General features: G+C 40.3%; 1 protein-coding gene across 3 annotated transcripts; it reads right to left on the bottom strand.

The window, feature by feature from the left end:
* LOC122917617 (procathepsin L) lies at positions 1–5,247 on the bottom strand. 3 transcript variants are annotated; one of them, XM_044265712.1, is made up of 8 exons: positions 5,141–5,247; positions 3,850–3,986; positions 3,432–3,554; positions 3,188–3,334; positions 2,804–3,028; positions 1,955–2,120; positions 1,168–1,285; positions 1–399 (listed from the first exon to the last, which is right to left on the bottom strand). In XM_044265712.1, exons 2-8 carry the CDS (start codon positions 3,973–3,975, stop codon positions 297–299), a joined length of 1,008 nt encoding a protein of 335 aa, XP_044121647.1. In that variant the 5' UTR covers positions 3,976–3,986; positions 5,141–5,247; the 3' UTR covers positions 1–296. The 3 variants fall into 3 exon arrangements, with proteins under 3 accessions (XP_044121647.1, XP_044121649.1, XP_044121648.1); XM_044265714.1 differs by lacking the exon at positions 5,141–5,247 and adding an exon at positions 4,971–5,134; XM_044265713.1 differs by lacking the exon at positions 5,141–5,247 and adding an exon at positions 4,983–5,134.
* Between the last annotated feature and the right edge of the window lie 8,566 nt (positions 5,248–13,813).

The following is a 13,813-nucleotide window of genomic DNA, read 5'->3' as shown; positions in this document are numbered from 1 at the left end:
TACATACTGAATTCAATTTTATTTTAAAAGGTGAAGTTTTATATATTCTTTGAAAAAATGAAAATCCAAAAGTTTTAGAATTAAGTAATGAGACTTCAACATTATAAAGCTATTTATAACAGTAAGTAAAGTAGTGGTAATGTTTTACCCTTATAAAAATGTCACAGAATTCAAATCACAACTTGGATCCTCAACGATTCAAGTAGTGTCTTATCTTATACAATAAGGGTTTGGTCAGTTTTAAGATAAAATTCTCCCAGATATGCTGTCTTCAAGTCCTCTAATCTCCCGGTCCATCAGCTCACAGTGGGATAGCTGGCTGCTGTGGCAATTCCACAGTGGTTGTTCTGGTCTTTGGCCATTTTTACGTAGCCATTACAGCCCCATTCTGGACCCCAACTGAAAGAAGAGCACATTTTCTGTTTTATACAAAGAATCAAGTACACATTAACTTCATTAATAATAATAGTTAATAATTAAAATAGGACTTTCCACCTACCAGGCACTATTCTAATTACTGTTACATACAGTAGTAAGCATGCTAATTCCCATGAATCCTTAACATTTAAAGATAGGAAACTAAGGCAGAGGTACAATTCCAACATGCTAGTCTATTTCTACATGCTATCTTAGACCTCATTTCAGTTCAAGAATTTTAGTGGTGAAAACTGATCCTGACAAACCTCAAGCCTTGGAGTTGTAAAGCAGCATAAAATGGCAGGACCCCAAATGATAACAGTAACAATGCACAGAGCCCACTGGCCTCTTGGAAAATCTTTCCAACTTAAAGAGTCAGCTAAAGTTATTTGTGCTCAGTTATCTTGCTGAAAAACTGACACAGAAAAAGGAAACCAGCCCTTAACTCTATAGAGGTGTAACATACTTTATCTGAAACTCTTGGGGCCCGATTTATTTGAGTAAAAAAAAAATTTAGAATTTAGAAATGTAATGTTACAAATACATTGTAATTCCAACACTCTTGCTACAAAATCTTGTAATCAAACATCAGCACGTTTTACTTTTATAAAAGTATCAGCATGTTCACTCTTAAGTGGGGGAAAGACTTCTGGGATTTCAAAGTTGAACTTTTTTGGACTTGAAATCAAATACTGATTCCAAACAAGCATGTGCTTTTCAACTTAATATATAACATTTGAAGTTTTTTACCTGTTCTTGACAATCCAAAATTTATTGTTATTTGAATCTGTTCCTTCAAAGCCATAGCCAACCACCAGTACACCATGATCCAGGTCTTTGCTGCTGCAATCTGGATCAAAATAAATGCCTAGGAGAATAAAATTCAATGTCAGGGTAAGACGCTCCAAGTGACACATGACAGTAACTCACCCTATCTACCAGTTAAGAAAGACATCTCAAAATTCAATTAAATGTTCTAAACAAATTCCAAACTAATGCTTAAATATTTATCAAAAAATTGTTAAGGCTCATAAAAAAGGAAAAGTCAAAAGTCAAACTCAACTCACTAGGAATCAAAATTAAACTAAATCCAAGATATCTTCTACTTGAAAAAATACAAAGATTTCTAAAGGTAAGATCTAGTTACCAAGGCTAAGGTGATTTAGCCACTCCTATTATTTAGCATAATCCTTTCTATTCCTAAAAGGAAGTAGCACAAGACAAAGTTAACACCTGAGGTACAGGGTTCTTTACAGTTCTAAGTAAACACTTTTTTTTGAAAAAAGGTCCAACAATTGGACAGTAGTTATGTCAACTATTTGTATTTATGGAATTACATAGCCATTTAAAAATATTTAAGGAGAGTCTCATGTCATGAGAATATGCCCAAAGTATGTCAAATAGAAACATCACTATTATTAAATGCACACTCAAAATTCTACAGTCTTGGAAAGCAAGACTCCAAACCAAAATGTCAACTGCAGTGTTTTCCAATTTTGCCTGCCTAATTTTCAATAGTAAAAATATCAACACCTACCTGATTTATAGAACTGGAACGACTGATGTCCTGCATCAATAGCAACAGAGATGGGTCCTACAGTTGCCACTGCCTTCATAAGGGCCCTCTCTCGTTGAGGGATGTCCACGAAGCCAGTGTCATTGGCAACAGAATACTCAGGCTTGTAGTTACAGCTATCTGTGTCCTATTAAAGGTAAAGGGGAAAGAAAGTTGATCACTAGGAGCTGATCATGAGTTCCAGGACCTCAGGACTCAGCAGTTTGCAGGTTTTTTTTTTTTTTTAATTTCATTAACATATAATGTATTATTTGCTTCAGGAGTACAGGTCTGTGTATCATCAGTCTTACACAATTTACTGCACTCACCATAGCACATACCCTCCCCAATGTCCATAAGTCAGCCACCCTATCCCCCTCCCCTTCCACCCCCCAGCAACCCTCTGTTTCCTGAGATTAAGAGTCTTTTATGGTTTGTTTCCCTTCCTGGTCCCATAGTTTGCAGCTTAATGATTTCCAAGTCAACTTTGTTGTAAGTCAACAGCAAAACAGTACTGGCTGATTTGAAAGTGAAAATCAGCAGTATGTTTTTTTCAGTGAAAACCCGAAAGATTTCCATAAGAAATCTTACACTATGGAGATTATGTCTAGAATGGTAAATAAAGTCTCCAAGTTACACAGAAATAAGAAGAGCTATACACTAACCATCTATTCAGAGAACCTGTCCAAAAGCTGATAATTTATAGTGGCCGTTTTCTGTCAGTTTATGTCTAAAATGTGAATGCTGAATAAAATGCCTGTTATCTTTGAAAATGTTTAATACAACTTTCAAGAGGAGGGCTGGAATAACAAGATAAGGAACTCCATTTACCCTTGCAAGATACGGATAGGATTCCTCTGAGTCCAGGCCTCCGTTGTCCTTAATATATTGGAAGGCAAAATCCATCAGGCCACCACTGCAGCCCTGATTGCCTTGAGACCGAGAGCAGTCCACCAGGTTCTGCTCACTCAGTGACACAAGTTTACCAGTTTTCCGGAACATCTGTCCTTCAAGAGCACCAGTTGCACTAAAAGCCCAACAAGAACCACACTGACCCTGAAAATAAAAAAGTTATCAGTTTACAAGACAACAATAGCCCATATACCTAAATATTCTTAAAACAAAAAAGCAAACTGATGTCACTCCAGTCTACCAAAGCTAGGACACTAATTCCTTTTGGCTTTACTCTTAGAAGGAGACCTAATATTATCATACCTGATTCTTCACAGGAGTTACATAGCCTTTCTGAGTCCAATCCACAGATTTGGGGATCTCAGCAAAGAGAGGTTCTTGGAACACTTTCCCTTTCCTGTGTTTCTGGTTTCGAAAACCATTCATCACCTGCCTGAATTCTTCATTGGTCTTAAGGAAAAGTAAGTAAAATGTTGAAAAAATGAGGTTATTCTGCTAAAGTACAAAGAGGAAGCACAAATAGTTCAGCAATCCAAGCTACACTCACCATGTCACCAAAGGCATTCATTGCCATCGTGAAGCCATGCTTCCCTTGGCTGTATTCCCGATTATGCAGTTCAATCATTTTCATATTCTTCTCCCACACTGCTCTCCTCCAACCTTCTTCATTCTAGAGGCAAATATGTAATATACCTTTATTGCTACTTAAAACCGAGCCCCTCACCAAATAGATTTGCAGACAGATTGGGAGAAAAACCATAGCTAGGGATGGCTTTATATTTCTGCTGAAGCTGTTCTCCAACAACCATACAATAGGAATTATGCCCGTATTATACTCAAAAATGGGTGCCATTAAGGTACTGCCTTGGTAAAAGCTGATTTCTGGATGCTACTCTCCACCTAAAAACGCCCAGCAAGGAGGGCCTTTCTCTCATGGTCCCTCTGGACAGTTTCATGTTACCAACCATGCCATATAATCTTCTGTACGTTGCCTTCCACTGGTACCACTGTGAATCTAAGCTTTGGTCGTGTTCTGGAGCTGCTGAGGCTATTCCCAAGCAAAGGGCAGTCAGGAAGAGTGAAGTATTCATGTTTCAAAAACCTAGTAAAGAGAATGAAGTGAATAATCAATGAGATGGATCCTATTTAAAAAGCCATCCTATTTTGTCCTGAGATGCTGTGGAGTAAAAATGTTTAAATCATCTTCCCAAATATTTACAGGTCTGTGAAGAAGGTTATGGATGTGGGTGGAGAAAAGCAGGCCAAGGACTTAAAACAGTGGAGGTATGATTCAGCCATCAACTGAAAAACAGGCTGACAAGTGCTGTAGGAATTGAAACTGACTTCACTGTAACAGCGCAGTGACAATTTAGATTTTGATAGGGGTCTCAGAATCTTAGAGCAACTAAGAAACTGTTGGTCCAAGTTATTTACTGAAAATACCGAGGTGACCCAGGAAATCTTATTTATCAGGACACCTGATCTCAAGTAAGGGCAGGGAACCCCCAAGACTTAGGTAGCCACCTCACACTTTTCTTTTAGACTAATGTACAGCACGTCGTGAGACTGATCTTCGAACCGCCAGTTCTTGCACCTGAAAACTTTCTGAAAGACCTTTCCAAGAAGTTGGGCAGGAGTGCGCAGTCCCCACATTTGGCCTCTGCCGCCAACACTCCCATTCACTCCCCCAAATCGAGGACGTGGTCACGAGGCACAAAGAAGTCCCAAGCCCCCAGTTGCCGACCCCGACCTGGCCAAAGCTCTGCCAGGGATCAGAGAACTGTCCCGGGCGGGGCCAAGAGCGGCGCGGAAGGCGGGGCCGGGCCGGGGGCTCTCCGTCGGACTCGTCGCTCTCAGCTTCCAAAGGATGTTAATGCACGGCCCTGCAAGGAGTGCCGGGCCCCCAGTCTGTGCGTTAAGTCAGGCTGCCACGTTAACTCCTTAGCCAGGCCGGGTCCCGCCGCGGCCCAGCTATCGGACCTGTGCCCGCCACGGCCCAGAGGCCGACCGATTCCTGCACAGCCCAGGGCCTCCCAGTGGTCTCGGCACCTCCCTGCGTTCCCCAAACCGTCCTCCGACTTCCCACCTCAAGGCTTACAGGATCCAAGCAGCGTCGACTCAGCCGCCTCACCTCCAGGGACGCAGATGCTCTTATTTACGCGGGTCGCACGCGCCCCTCGCCCGAGCCCCGGGGTGGACCCCCCCTCCTTTAGTCCCTGTCCCCTACGCAGTGGGTCCCCACACTGAGACGCTGACCTACGGCGTCCACAGCTGCGCAGGCGCACTTCACAGACGCACGCAGCCCTTCCAGATCGCCGAGGCTTGGGATTCTGACGCAGTTGCTTCTGACTCAGCCTTTAAGGTCTCTGGATTTCTGTCCGCTCGGCCCGCCCTTACCGCCTGCCCAGGCGGCGATTGGCTGCGCTGGCCTGTGGGGCAGAGCCTCCATGCGTGGGACTCCCAGCGCGTGACTAGGCTGGGTCTCAACTTGTCCCAGGGCTGCTGGGACCTGCTTTGGTGGGCGCGGGGATGTTGCGGAGGAGGGAAGCGTACGTCATTGTACGTTGTATGGATTATATATTGTATTCTTAGAGTAAGCTGGAAAAAAGAAAATGTTACAAAAAATCGAAATGAAGAAAAAATACAGGTACAGTATTCTAGGGTATTTATCAAAAGAACTATGGATGTAACTGAATTCCACATTTCAAACCTGTGTTGTTCAAGTATCAACTGTATGTAAAGATTTAAGGAAATTAATTCAGAAGTGTTTCTAAAATTTTCTTTTTTTAATTGCCTAAGAAACACCCATTGTAGAAAATATGTTTTAGAAAATGAACACCCCATCCACATTTCAAACCTGTGTTGTTCGAGGGTCAACTGTATGTAGAGATTTAAGGAAATTAATTCAGAAATGTTTCTAGAATTTTCTTTTTTTAATTGCATAAGAAACACTCATTGTAGAAAGTATGTTTTAGAAAATGAACACCCCTATCCTCTCCTTCCTCTTTTCTAAGCATATCTTTATATATATGTTTTTCTTTTTACAGAAATGGAGTCATAGTGCATGCCAATTTGTAGTTAGTTAAAATTAAATTAAGTCTGTAGAAGCAAAATCAGACAAATATTTTTAAAAGTCAACAATAACTACAAATTTCATTTTATGTCCTTTAAAAGTAGAGTCCTTTTCATCTCACACACAGCTAAGGGCCCAAAGTTCTCAGGTGGTTACAGAAGTGTATTGCATATGGCTGGCCTTTGGTTTTTTGTTTTGTCTTAAAAAAAAAAAAAAAGTAATCATGGTGGTCAATACATGTGGAAATGAATGAAGACCACCCACATAATACAAAAAGGAGACCATTCAAAAACAGCCCGAGTGAAGAAAACTTTAATTATGAAAAAAGAGAAGCTTCTGTAAGAGGCTGTTGTCATGGGGAAGCTGGAGGAGAAATAACTAGAAATGGAATCTCATTTATGTGATTGGTTTGGGGAGAATATTTGGATTTCTCTGGTTTGTCCTGCTTTGGAAGAGGAGGTAAAGAGAAATTGATAGCCATTCAGCAAGTCCTGATTGTTTGGAGACAGTTGCTTGAGAGGTTTCTTTTGTGGGTTAGAGTTCTTTGTCATGTAAAGTCTGGGCATTGTTTGTTAACTCAGTCAATCACAAGAAATCTAAATTATTCTAGCACGTGTGGGTTTTACAGTTGCCCTGGGGTCACAGCTCTTTAAGATTGCACAGGGTGGAAAAACCTGCTACCCTGTGAATGCCTGCACTTTAGGCAATAGTCTGGCGGAAGGCTGCCTGGCAGGTGCTGCTCCAAAGAATGGCATCATCTTTGCGTGCTGGAATGTGATACAAAATCAATGGAGGGTGAAATGGCCTCTATTGCAGTTATGCTCAAAACCTAAAATTAAATCAAGAAATATCTAAATTCAGGAGAATTATAGGAGGAAGCCATTTAAGCAAGAGAGTGAAAGATATTATTGCTCCAACTCATAACATATACTTATACATAATCTGTTAAATAATGCATTATAGAAATGTGTATTACTAACCATTGTGTTCCTTTTCTTCTTATTCTGTTTCTATTCCTTTGCAAAACAACTTATATGGGTGCTGATATTAAAATAGTCACATTTTAGTCAAGCGACCAAGACTTAGCTCTCTCTGCCTTTGATAAATTCAGCAAGTTAGAATTTCCCAATTCCTATTTAAAATGCTGTCTTTGTGAAAATATATTCTCATGTGCATGTTTAGATTTCTTTGACTCACCAGTAAAACAGGATGTAATTTTTTACTTTATCTCTGGAAATTTTAAACAATCCAACTTAATGTTATTCAAGACCCTGGGGCCACTTAACACCTCTCCCCAAAATAACTGCTCGAATTTGTTTGAATTCAATGAGCCAAGACTTATTCTTAAAAACATTGTCCAGACAACTGTCCATTTGTAGAATGATTTATTATAATTTATAATTTCATGAAAAAGAGCCTTTTTATGATAGGTGTTCATATGAAGCCACTTACGAAATAATTTTTTTGAGCTTCTGTAACCTTGTTTTTCCTATACAGTTAAATAGCAATTCCTTAAGTAAATCAATTAACAAGAATTAGTTAAACTTTTACTTTGTGCTCACTGTCCTCTCCTGACACATTCTACATGTAACTTCACTAACAGCTTCACTGAAGCTCAGCCTTTCCATTTTAAAATCTGAGATTAACTACAATAATCTTGATTTTACAGCATATGAGCACAGCTATGACCAATATCATTTAAATGAGATTATGGCAAAGCATCTTGATATAGTAGGTAATAAGAGCTGACCTTGTGGGATTTTCCCCACCACCAAGAAGATAATCCACAAACTCTCCTTTGGTTGCCAGAGGATCTCTTCCTTAAATCTGAAAATAAAAAAAACAGTTGTTTCATGAAACAAGATGTATCAGTTTCTTAAAAAAAAAAAAAAAAAAAAAAAAGATGTATCAGTTCCTTAAAAAAAAAAAAAAAAGATGTATCAGTTTCTAATGGCTGCTATAACACATTTCCATGAAGTTGGTGGCTGAAAACAACAGGAATTTGTACTCTCACAGTTATGGAGGGCAGAAGTACAAAGTCGCATCACCTAACTTGCAAATCAGTTGTTACAGGACTGTGCTGCCCCTGGAGCTCTAGGGCAGAACCTGTTCTTTTCCAACTTCTGGTGGCTTTAGCCACTCCTTGGCCTGTGGCACATCACCCCATCTCTGCCTCTGTTGTCACATTGGCTTCTCCTCTTTTGTCTCTGTCAAATTTCCCTCTTACAAGAACCCTTGTGATTGCATTTATAGCCTATCCAGGTAATCCAGGATATCTTTCCCTCTCAAAATCCTTAATCACATTTGAAAAATCTTTGCCATGGTAAAGTACCATTTACAGGTTTCAAGGATTAAGATCTGATATCTTTGGGGGCCATTATTTAGTCAACTGCAACATGACATAAATAAAAACTAGTTTCTTGACAAGGCTGATCAACTTTGTGTTTAATATAGGCTGGCTTGACTAGGACAGCTATGCTCTAAACTGTGTGAACTTCCCACTCTGTACATTGCTCATGTCTCTTACTACAGATGTTTCCTGCCTTGACTCTCCTGTTAGTGCAATGTTTGACACAGTTTTTTAAGTTTCAAGACTCCCACACAGCTGCTTTTATTACGCATTCCTCCCCACTCCCCTTACTCTTTCCACAGCCATATATTCCAGGATCTCTGCATGTGAAAGCATTGTTCACTCATCCCTTCCTGAAGACATTTCTGGTTTGGGCATTGAGCATCTCCCTATGGCAACTGTTCCTGTTAATAAAGTCTTTCCTTACAAATGTAGGTTCTTAAATTTCCCCCCATGGTACCCTGAATCATTATGGTAATATCATTTGTGCTACTAAGAGTCAGCTTGCACATACATGTGCCAGGGGTTTATTCCACAGGAAAAGCATCTCCACAGGAGAGTACCAGTTACTCCTGGAAACTAAAGTATTATTAGAAAAGATAACTGTAATGATGATAATTGTGAGGATGATAATGATGATATCGACCAAATGAAGATAGCAACAGCTAAATAATACTGGGTGCCAGGCGCCATTCTGAGCATGTTCTAGCTGCTCTGTCATTTATTCCTTTTTTTTTTTTTAAGATTCCATTTATTTATTTGACATACAGAGATCACAAGTAGGCAGAGAGGCAGGCAGAGAGAGAGAGAGAGAGAGGGAAGCAGGCTCCCCGCCGAGCAGAGAGCCCCACGCAGGGCTCGATCCCAGGACTCCGAGACCATGACCTGAGCCGAAGGCAGAGGCCCAACCCTCTGAGCCACCCAGGCACCCCATCTGTCATTTATTCTTCACAACAACTCTATGGCAGTGGTTCTCAAACTTGAGTGAGCATCTGAATTCCCTGGGGGCTTGGGAAAACTGATTGCTGACCTCCGTGGGTTTCTGAATCAGTTTCTGATACAGTGGGTCTGGCAGGTGTTTGAGAATTTGCTTCTCTAACAAATTCCCAAGCAATGCTGGTTCTACTGGTCAGAGGACCCACTTTGAGAATCACTGCCCTAGTACAGGGGTGCTATTGTTTACCCCATTTTATAGATGATCACATACCCCATTTAATAGATGGTCACAGCATGGGGTATACAAAAATCAAAGGTGATTCAGATTCTTCTCTAGAGTGAAGAGAGAACTTAAATGTACTTCAGGACAGCAGAGTTTAGAAAAGGAAAGGAAGCTGGCTTTAGGGGACTTTGCCCTCTTCCCTCAGCCCTAGCCCCCATCACTTACTTGGCAAACTGGGTTCTGGGTGCCAGGGGGCAGTAGGAGAAGTGGAAAATAAGCATAGAGGCCATGGTGAGATAAAGTGTCAAAGCTCCCTAGGGCCAGGCTCTACACTTGGACTTCAGTGTAGGTTTACCTGGCATCAGGCTGAAAGGAGAGGAAGACAAGTGAGCCATGCAGAAGGCATTGCTGCCCTCACTGGGCTGGGCCTCCACATCTTCCTGCCCCACCAGCTTCCAGGAAGATGTTTTGTCCTGTGCCTCCTGGCTGTTTCCTTGCTTAATCATTTCTCAAAAACAAAAGCTCTGTTACCTTAGCTGTGTTCAATTCATTGTCAGATTTTAAGCCTGTGTCTGATGACAATGCTTCAGTGATTAATAGTTTTGAGAAGCTCAGGTATTTAAAAAGTGAGGTTCACCCATTTGCTAATTCTAGAAACACACATTGACAAAAAGCATTCTTCTTAAAAAACTTGAGACCATGAAAAGGAAATAAACTTGTGCAATCAAACATCTCCAATTTGCTATATAATTCCTTCAAAACCAAAACCAGGGAAATATTTTAAATAGAAGCTTTGGTAATTTTGCTGAGTTACTGACACCACGCGGGTGGTTTACCTTTGTTTTCTCTTTTGTCCTGTGTTCCCTCTCTGCCCTTGCCGGTTGCTATTCACCACCCACCACCCAGTAGTTGCTGCCTTCTTACCTTGGTTTCATTGTCCTCAAAGCAGCCCTGTAACTGCAGTTTTGAGTATGTCTAAAACTTTATCCTCAAATTCATAGAGTCCACCGAAGAACCCAGCTTTTATTTTTGAGAACTAACTCACCCTGTGAATAAGGAATCTGGGGTGCCTAGGTGGATCAGTTGGGTCAGCCTTTGTCATCAGCTCAGGTCATGATCATGAAGTCCGGGAATGGAGTCCCACATCAGGCTGTCTGCTCAGTGGGGACTCTGCTTCTCCCTCTGCCCTTCACCCTGCTCATGCACACGCGCGGACTCTCTCTCTCTCTCAAATAAATAAATACAATCTTAAAAAACATAAAGAATCTGAATTTTATTCAAGATCACTGGTCTTCATGAATGGTCTGATGAAATAGCATGTAAGAGTTCAGTATAGAATAGCCAGTTCTGATCCAAGGAAGAAACAACTCCTTTTTTTTTTTTTTTTAAGATTTTAGTTTATTTATTTATTTGACAGACAGAGATCACAAGTACGCAGAGAAGCGGGGGGAGGGGCGGAGGGGGAGGGGAGCAGGCTCCCTGAGGAGCAGATAGCCCTATGCGGGGCTCCATCCCAGGACCCTGAGATCATGACCTGAGCGGAAGCAGAGGCTTTAACCCGCTGAGCCACTCACGGGTCCCAACAACTACTTCTTTTAAATACATTTTATTATTAACAGAATCCTATGCCCAGATGATGTTCTTTTATTCTAGGAGGATAAATCAGGCCCATTGCAGAATTAACCAGCTCCCCCCAGTGTGTAGCCACACTACACACTGAATTAGTAAGGCTTGGAGTCTGGTTGTCTTGCCTGAGTGTTTCCTTCCTATCATCCGAGGTTTCTCATCCAGGGAGCAAGATCACACAAGGTGGCAATTCCAAAGCTAATTAGCATCTACACTGTGGAAATTGCATGTGTGTCTTCTAAATCTACACATCCCTCTGCATAGTGCCCTACCCCCTGCAAACACTTTCCCAATTTATAAATTTCCATGAGCTCAATGTAGAAGTTATTGACATGCGATGCTCATTGATGGTATCCAGTGATGGTTTGCATGACTCTGTGGAAAGTAAGTGGAATTTGATAGAAAGAATTTGGGAAGTAGTAAAGAAGAGTTTTCCCTTAAATTCAAAGAGGGAAATGGAAGTAAAAAAATCATTTGAATGACATGAGAAAAGTGTTTTAGTTGTATCAGGACAATAAGCAAAACTAAGTTACATGTCTTATCTCCCCAACTAAAGAGTCTTGAGGGACAAAGACTTTGTTTTATAGTACTGAGGTTCCCCAGAATAGGATAGATATCACTGCAAATGTAAATATCACTGCAAGATGGCAATTATTGGGCCAAGAAAGGAATCATCGCCACTTTGATTAAACTCCATGAAGACCCTGCACTTGGCCCAGAGCTCAGTGGGTCTCAGGTATACTTGGGAAACTTCTCTGGCTCCCAGGATACAGAAATCCTAGATCCTTCTCACTGTCCTTGAGATGCTTAGAAATGCCACAGGCAGCTTAGAGATCCCTAACAGAGAAACTAGCCATCAAGTGTCTCTTAAGTCCTGAATAGCCCAGTCCTTAGGGTGCTTGTGGATACTATAATTCTGCTGGAGTTCACCAGGGCAGTGCAAATAGTCCCTGTGGGTGGCCTCTTGGGATGGTAAACCAAGTGGCTACTATTGCTTTCCTGATCCCAGGGAGTGGAGACCCTTTTCTGCTGTTCTACTTCATGGTGAACCCTAGTGGTTCATTGAGGAGAAAAAGAAATAGTTGAAGGTGCATGAGAGAAATGGTAAAAATGAGCATTGAGATAGGACTCATATATCAAGTGTTTAATCCAGCGATTTCCAAGAATACTACCATGATTAAGTCATTTGGTGTAATGTTGTTGTATTTACACCAATGAAGAAAGCTTTCTGTAAGCACAATGGGAGTTTGCCATCTAAAAACAGATGATTTAGGGACACTGGGTGGCTCGGTTGGGCATCTGCCTTCAGCTGCAGTCATGATATTGGTGTCCTGGGATCAAGTCCCACATTGACTCAGTGGGAAGCCTGCTTCTCACCTGATTGTGCTTTCTCTTTCTCTGATAAATAAATAAATAAAATCTTTTTTTTTTCCAATTTATTTATTTCCAGAAAAACATTATTCATTATTTTTAATAAATAAAATCTTTAAAAATAAATAAATAAAAACAGATGATTTGGAAGTTTTGCCTAATTCGTGAAAGGGAAAAAATTGGGTACTTATCTGAATTTCATTTCTGTTTTACCTTTTTGGATTGAAGAAGTGATGATTTTTTTGTTTGTTTATTATTTTGGTAGGTAGGTAGAAGAGAGAACTGATAAATAAGGATGTCTGCTGTAAATACTAAACTTTGAATACTGAAATTACAGAATATCACAAAGCTTCTATTTTAAAATCTTTCAATGTTACAACCATATCTGCATTAAAACAGTCAATGGAAAATTGAAATTACAGAATATCACAAAGCTTCTATTTTAAAATCTTTCAATGTTACAACCATATCTGCATTAAAACAGTCAATGGAAAAATGACAGACCAATAAACAACAATTTTCAGTACTTCTGAACCCAATTTACCACCTGATTGCCCTGTCTTTGGAATGTAGATAACTCCAATCTCATCTTCAGTAGGCACAAACTTTGCACAAATAATTTACTTTCTCCAAGCCCTGGTTTCACACATTATAAAATGTGGGTAATACTAATGACCTCATAAGGTTGTATTAAAAGTAAAATGAGATAACATGAATGTTATATGCAGCCATTTATAGAATTTGTCCCTTGAAAATTCAACCAAAAATTATTGAGAAATATACAAAAGTTTGCACCACGTGCCTCCGCCTGTTCTCTCAGACTGGAATACCAATCCTTGTTTTCTCTGTGAACACAGGAGGACCTGCAAAGGTTAATAATGAGGTCACCACAGGAACACTTTGGGCAGAGAGGTAGAGAGACTCAATGGCACAATGAATTATTGCAAAATAATTCAACCCAAAAGCACACTAACATTGCAGCAAAAATTGTTGTCATTGAGATAAGTGTGCACTGACCATGCTTATGGCTTTGACCATTCTTACATATCTAGAATCCTACTGTAAAGCATTAAAGGAGGGTATAACTTGATTCAGGGGAAAGTTCTCAATAACCATAAAACCATGGGAGCTTCCATTCTTCGCATTGCAGGTTGTCCTCTGCCAGATTTCTTTAAATTTTTTACCTTATTGTCTTAGGAAGCTCTCCCCTTTAGGGATTCACTTGGACTGATGAATGCATTTGAAATCCTCTAAGAACAGTGATAGAATTGTAAAATATGCTTCCATTCCATCTGAGGAAAAGTGGTAGGTATAAGACAAGGGTCTTAAGGAGTTCAGCTTAATTTTCAC

This window comes from Neovison vison, chromosome 9 (genome assembly GCF_020171115.1).
Source record: "Neovison vison isolate M4711 chromosome 9, ASM_NN_V1, whole genome shotgun sequence".
Lineage (NCBI taxonomy): Eukaryota > Metazoa > Chordata > Mammalia > Carnivora > Mustelidae > Neogale > Neogale vison.
This window is presented reverse-complemented; position numbering and strand designations above follow the sequence as displayed.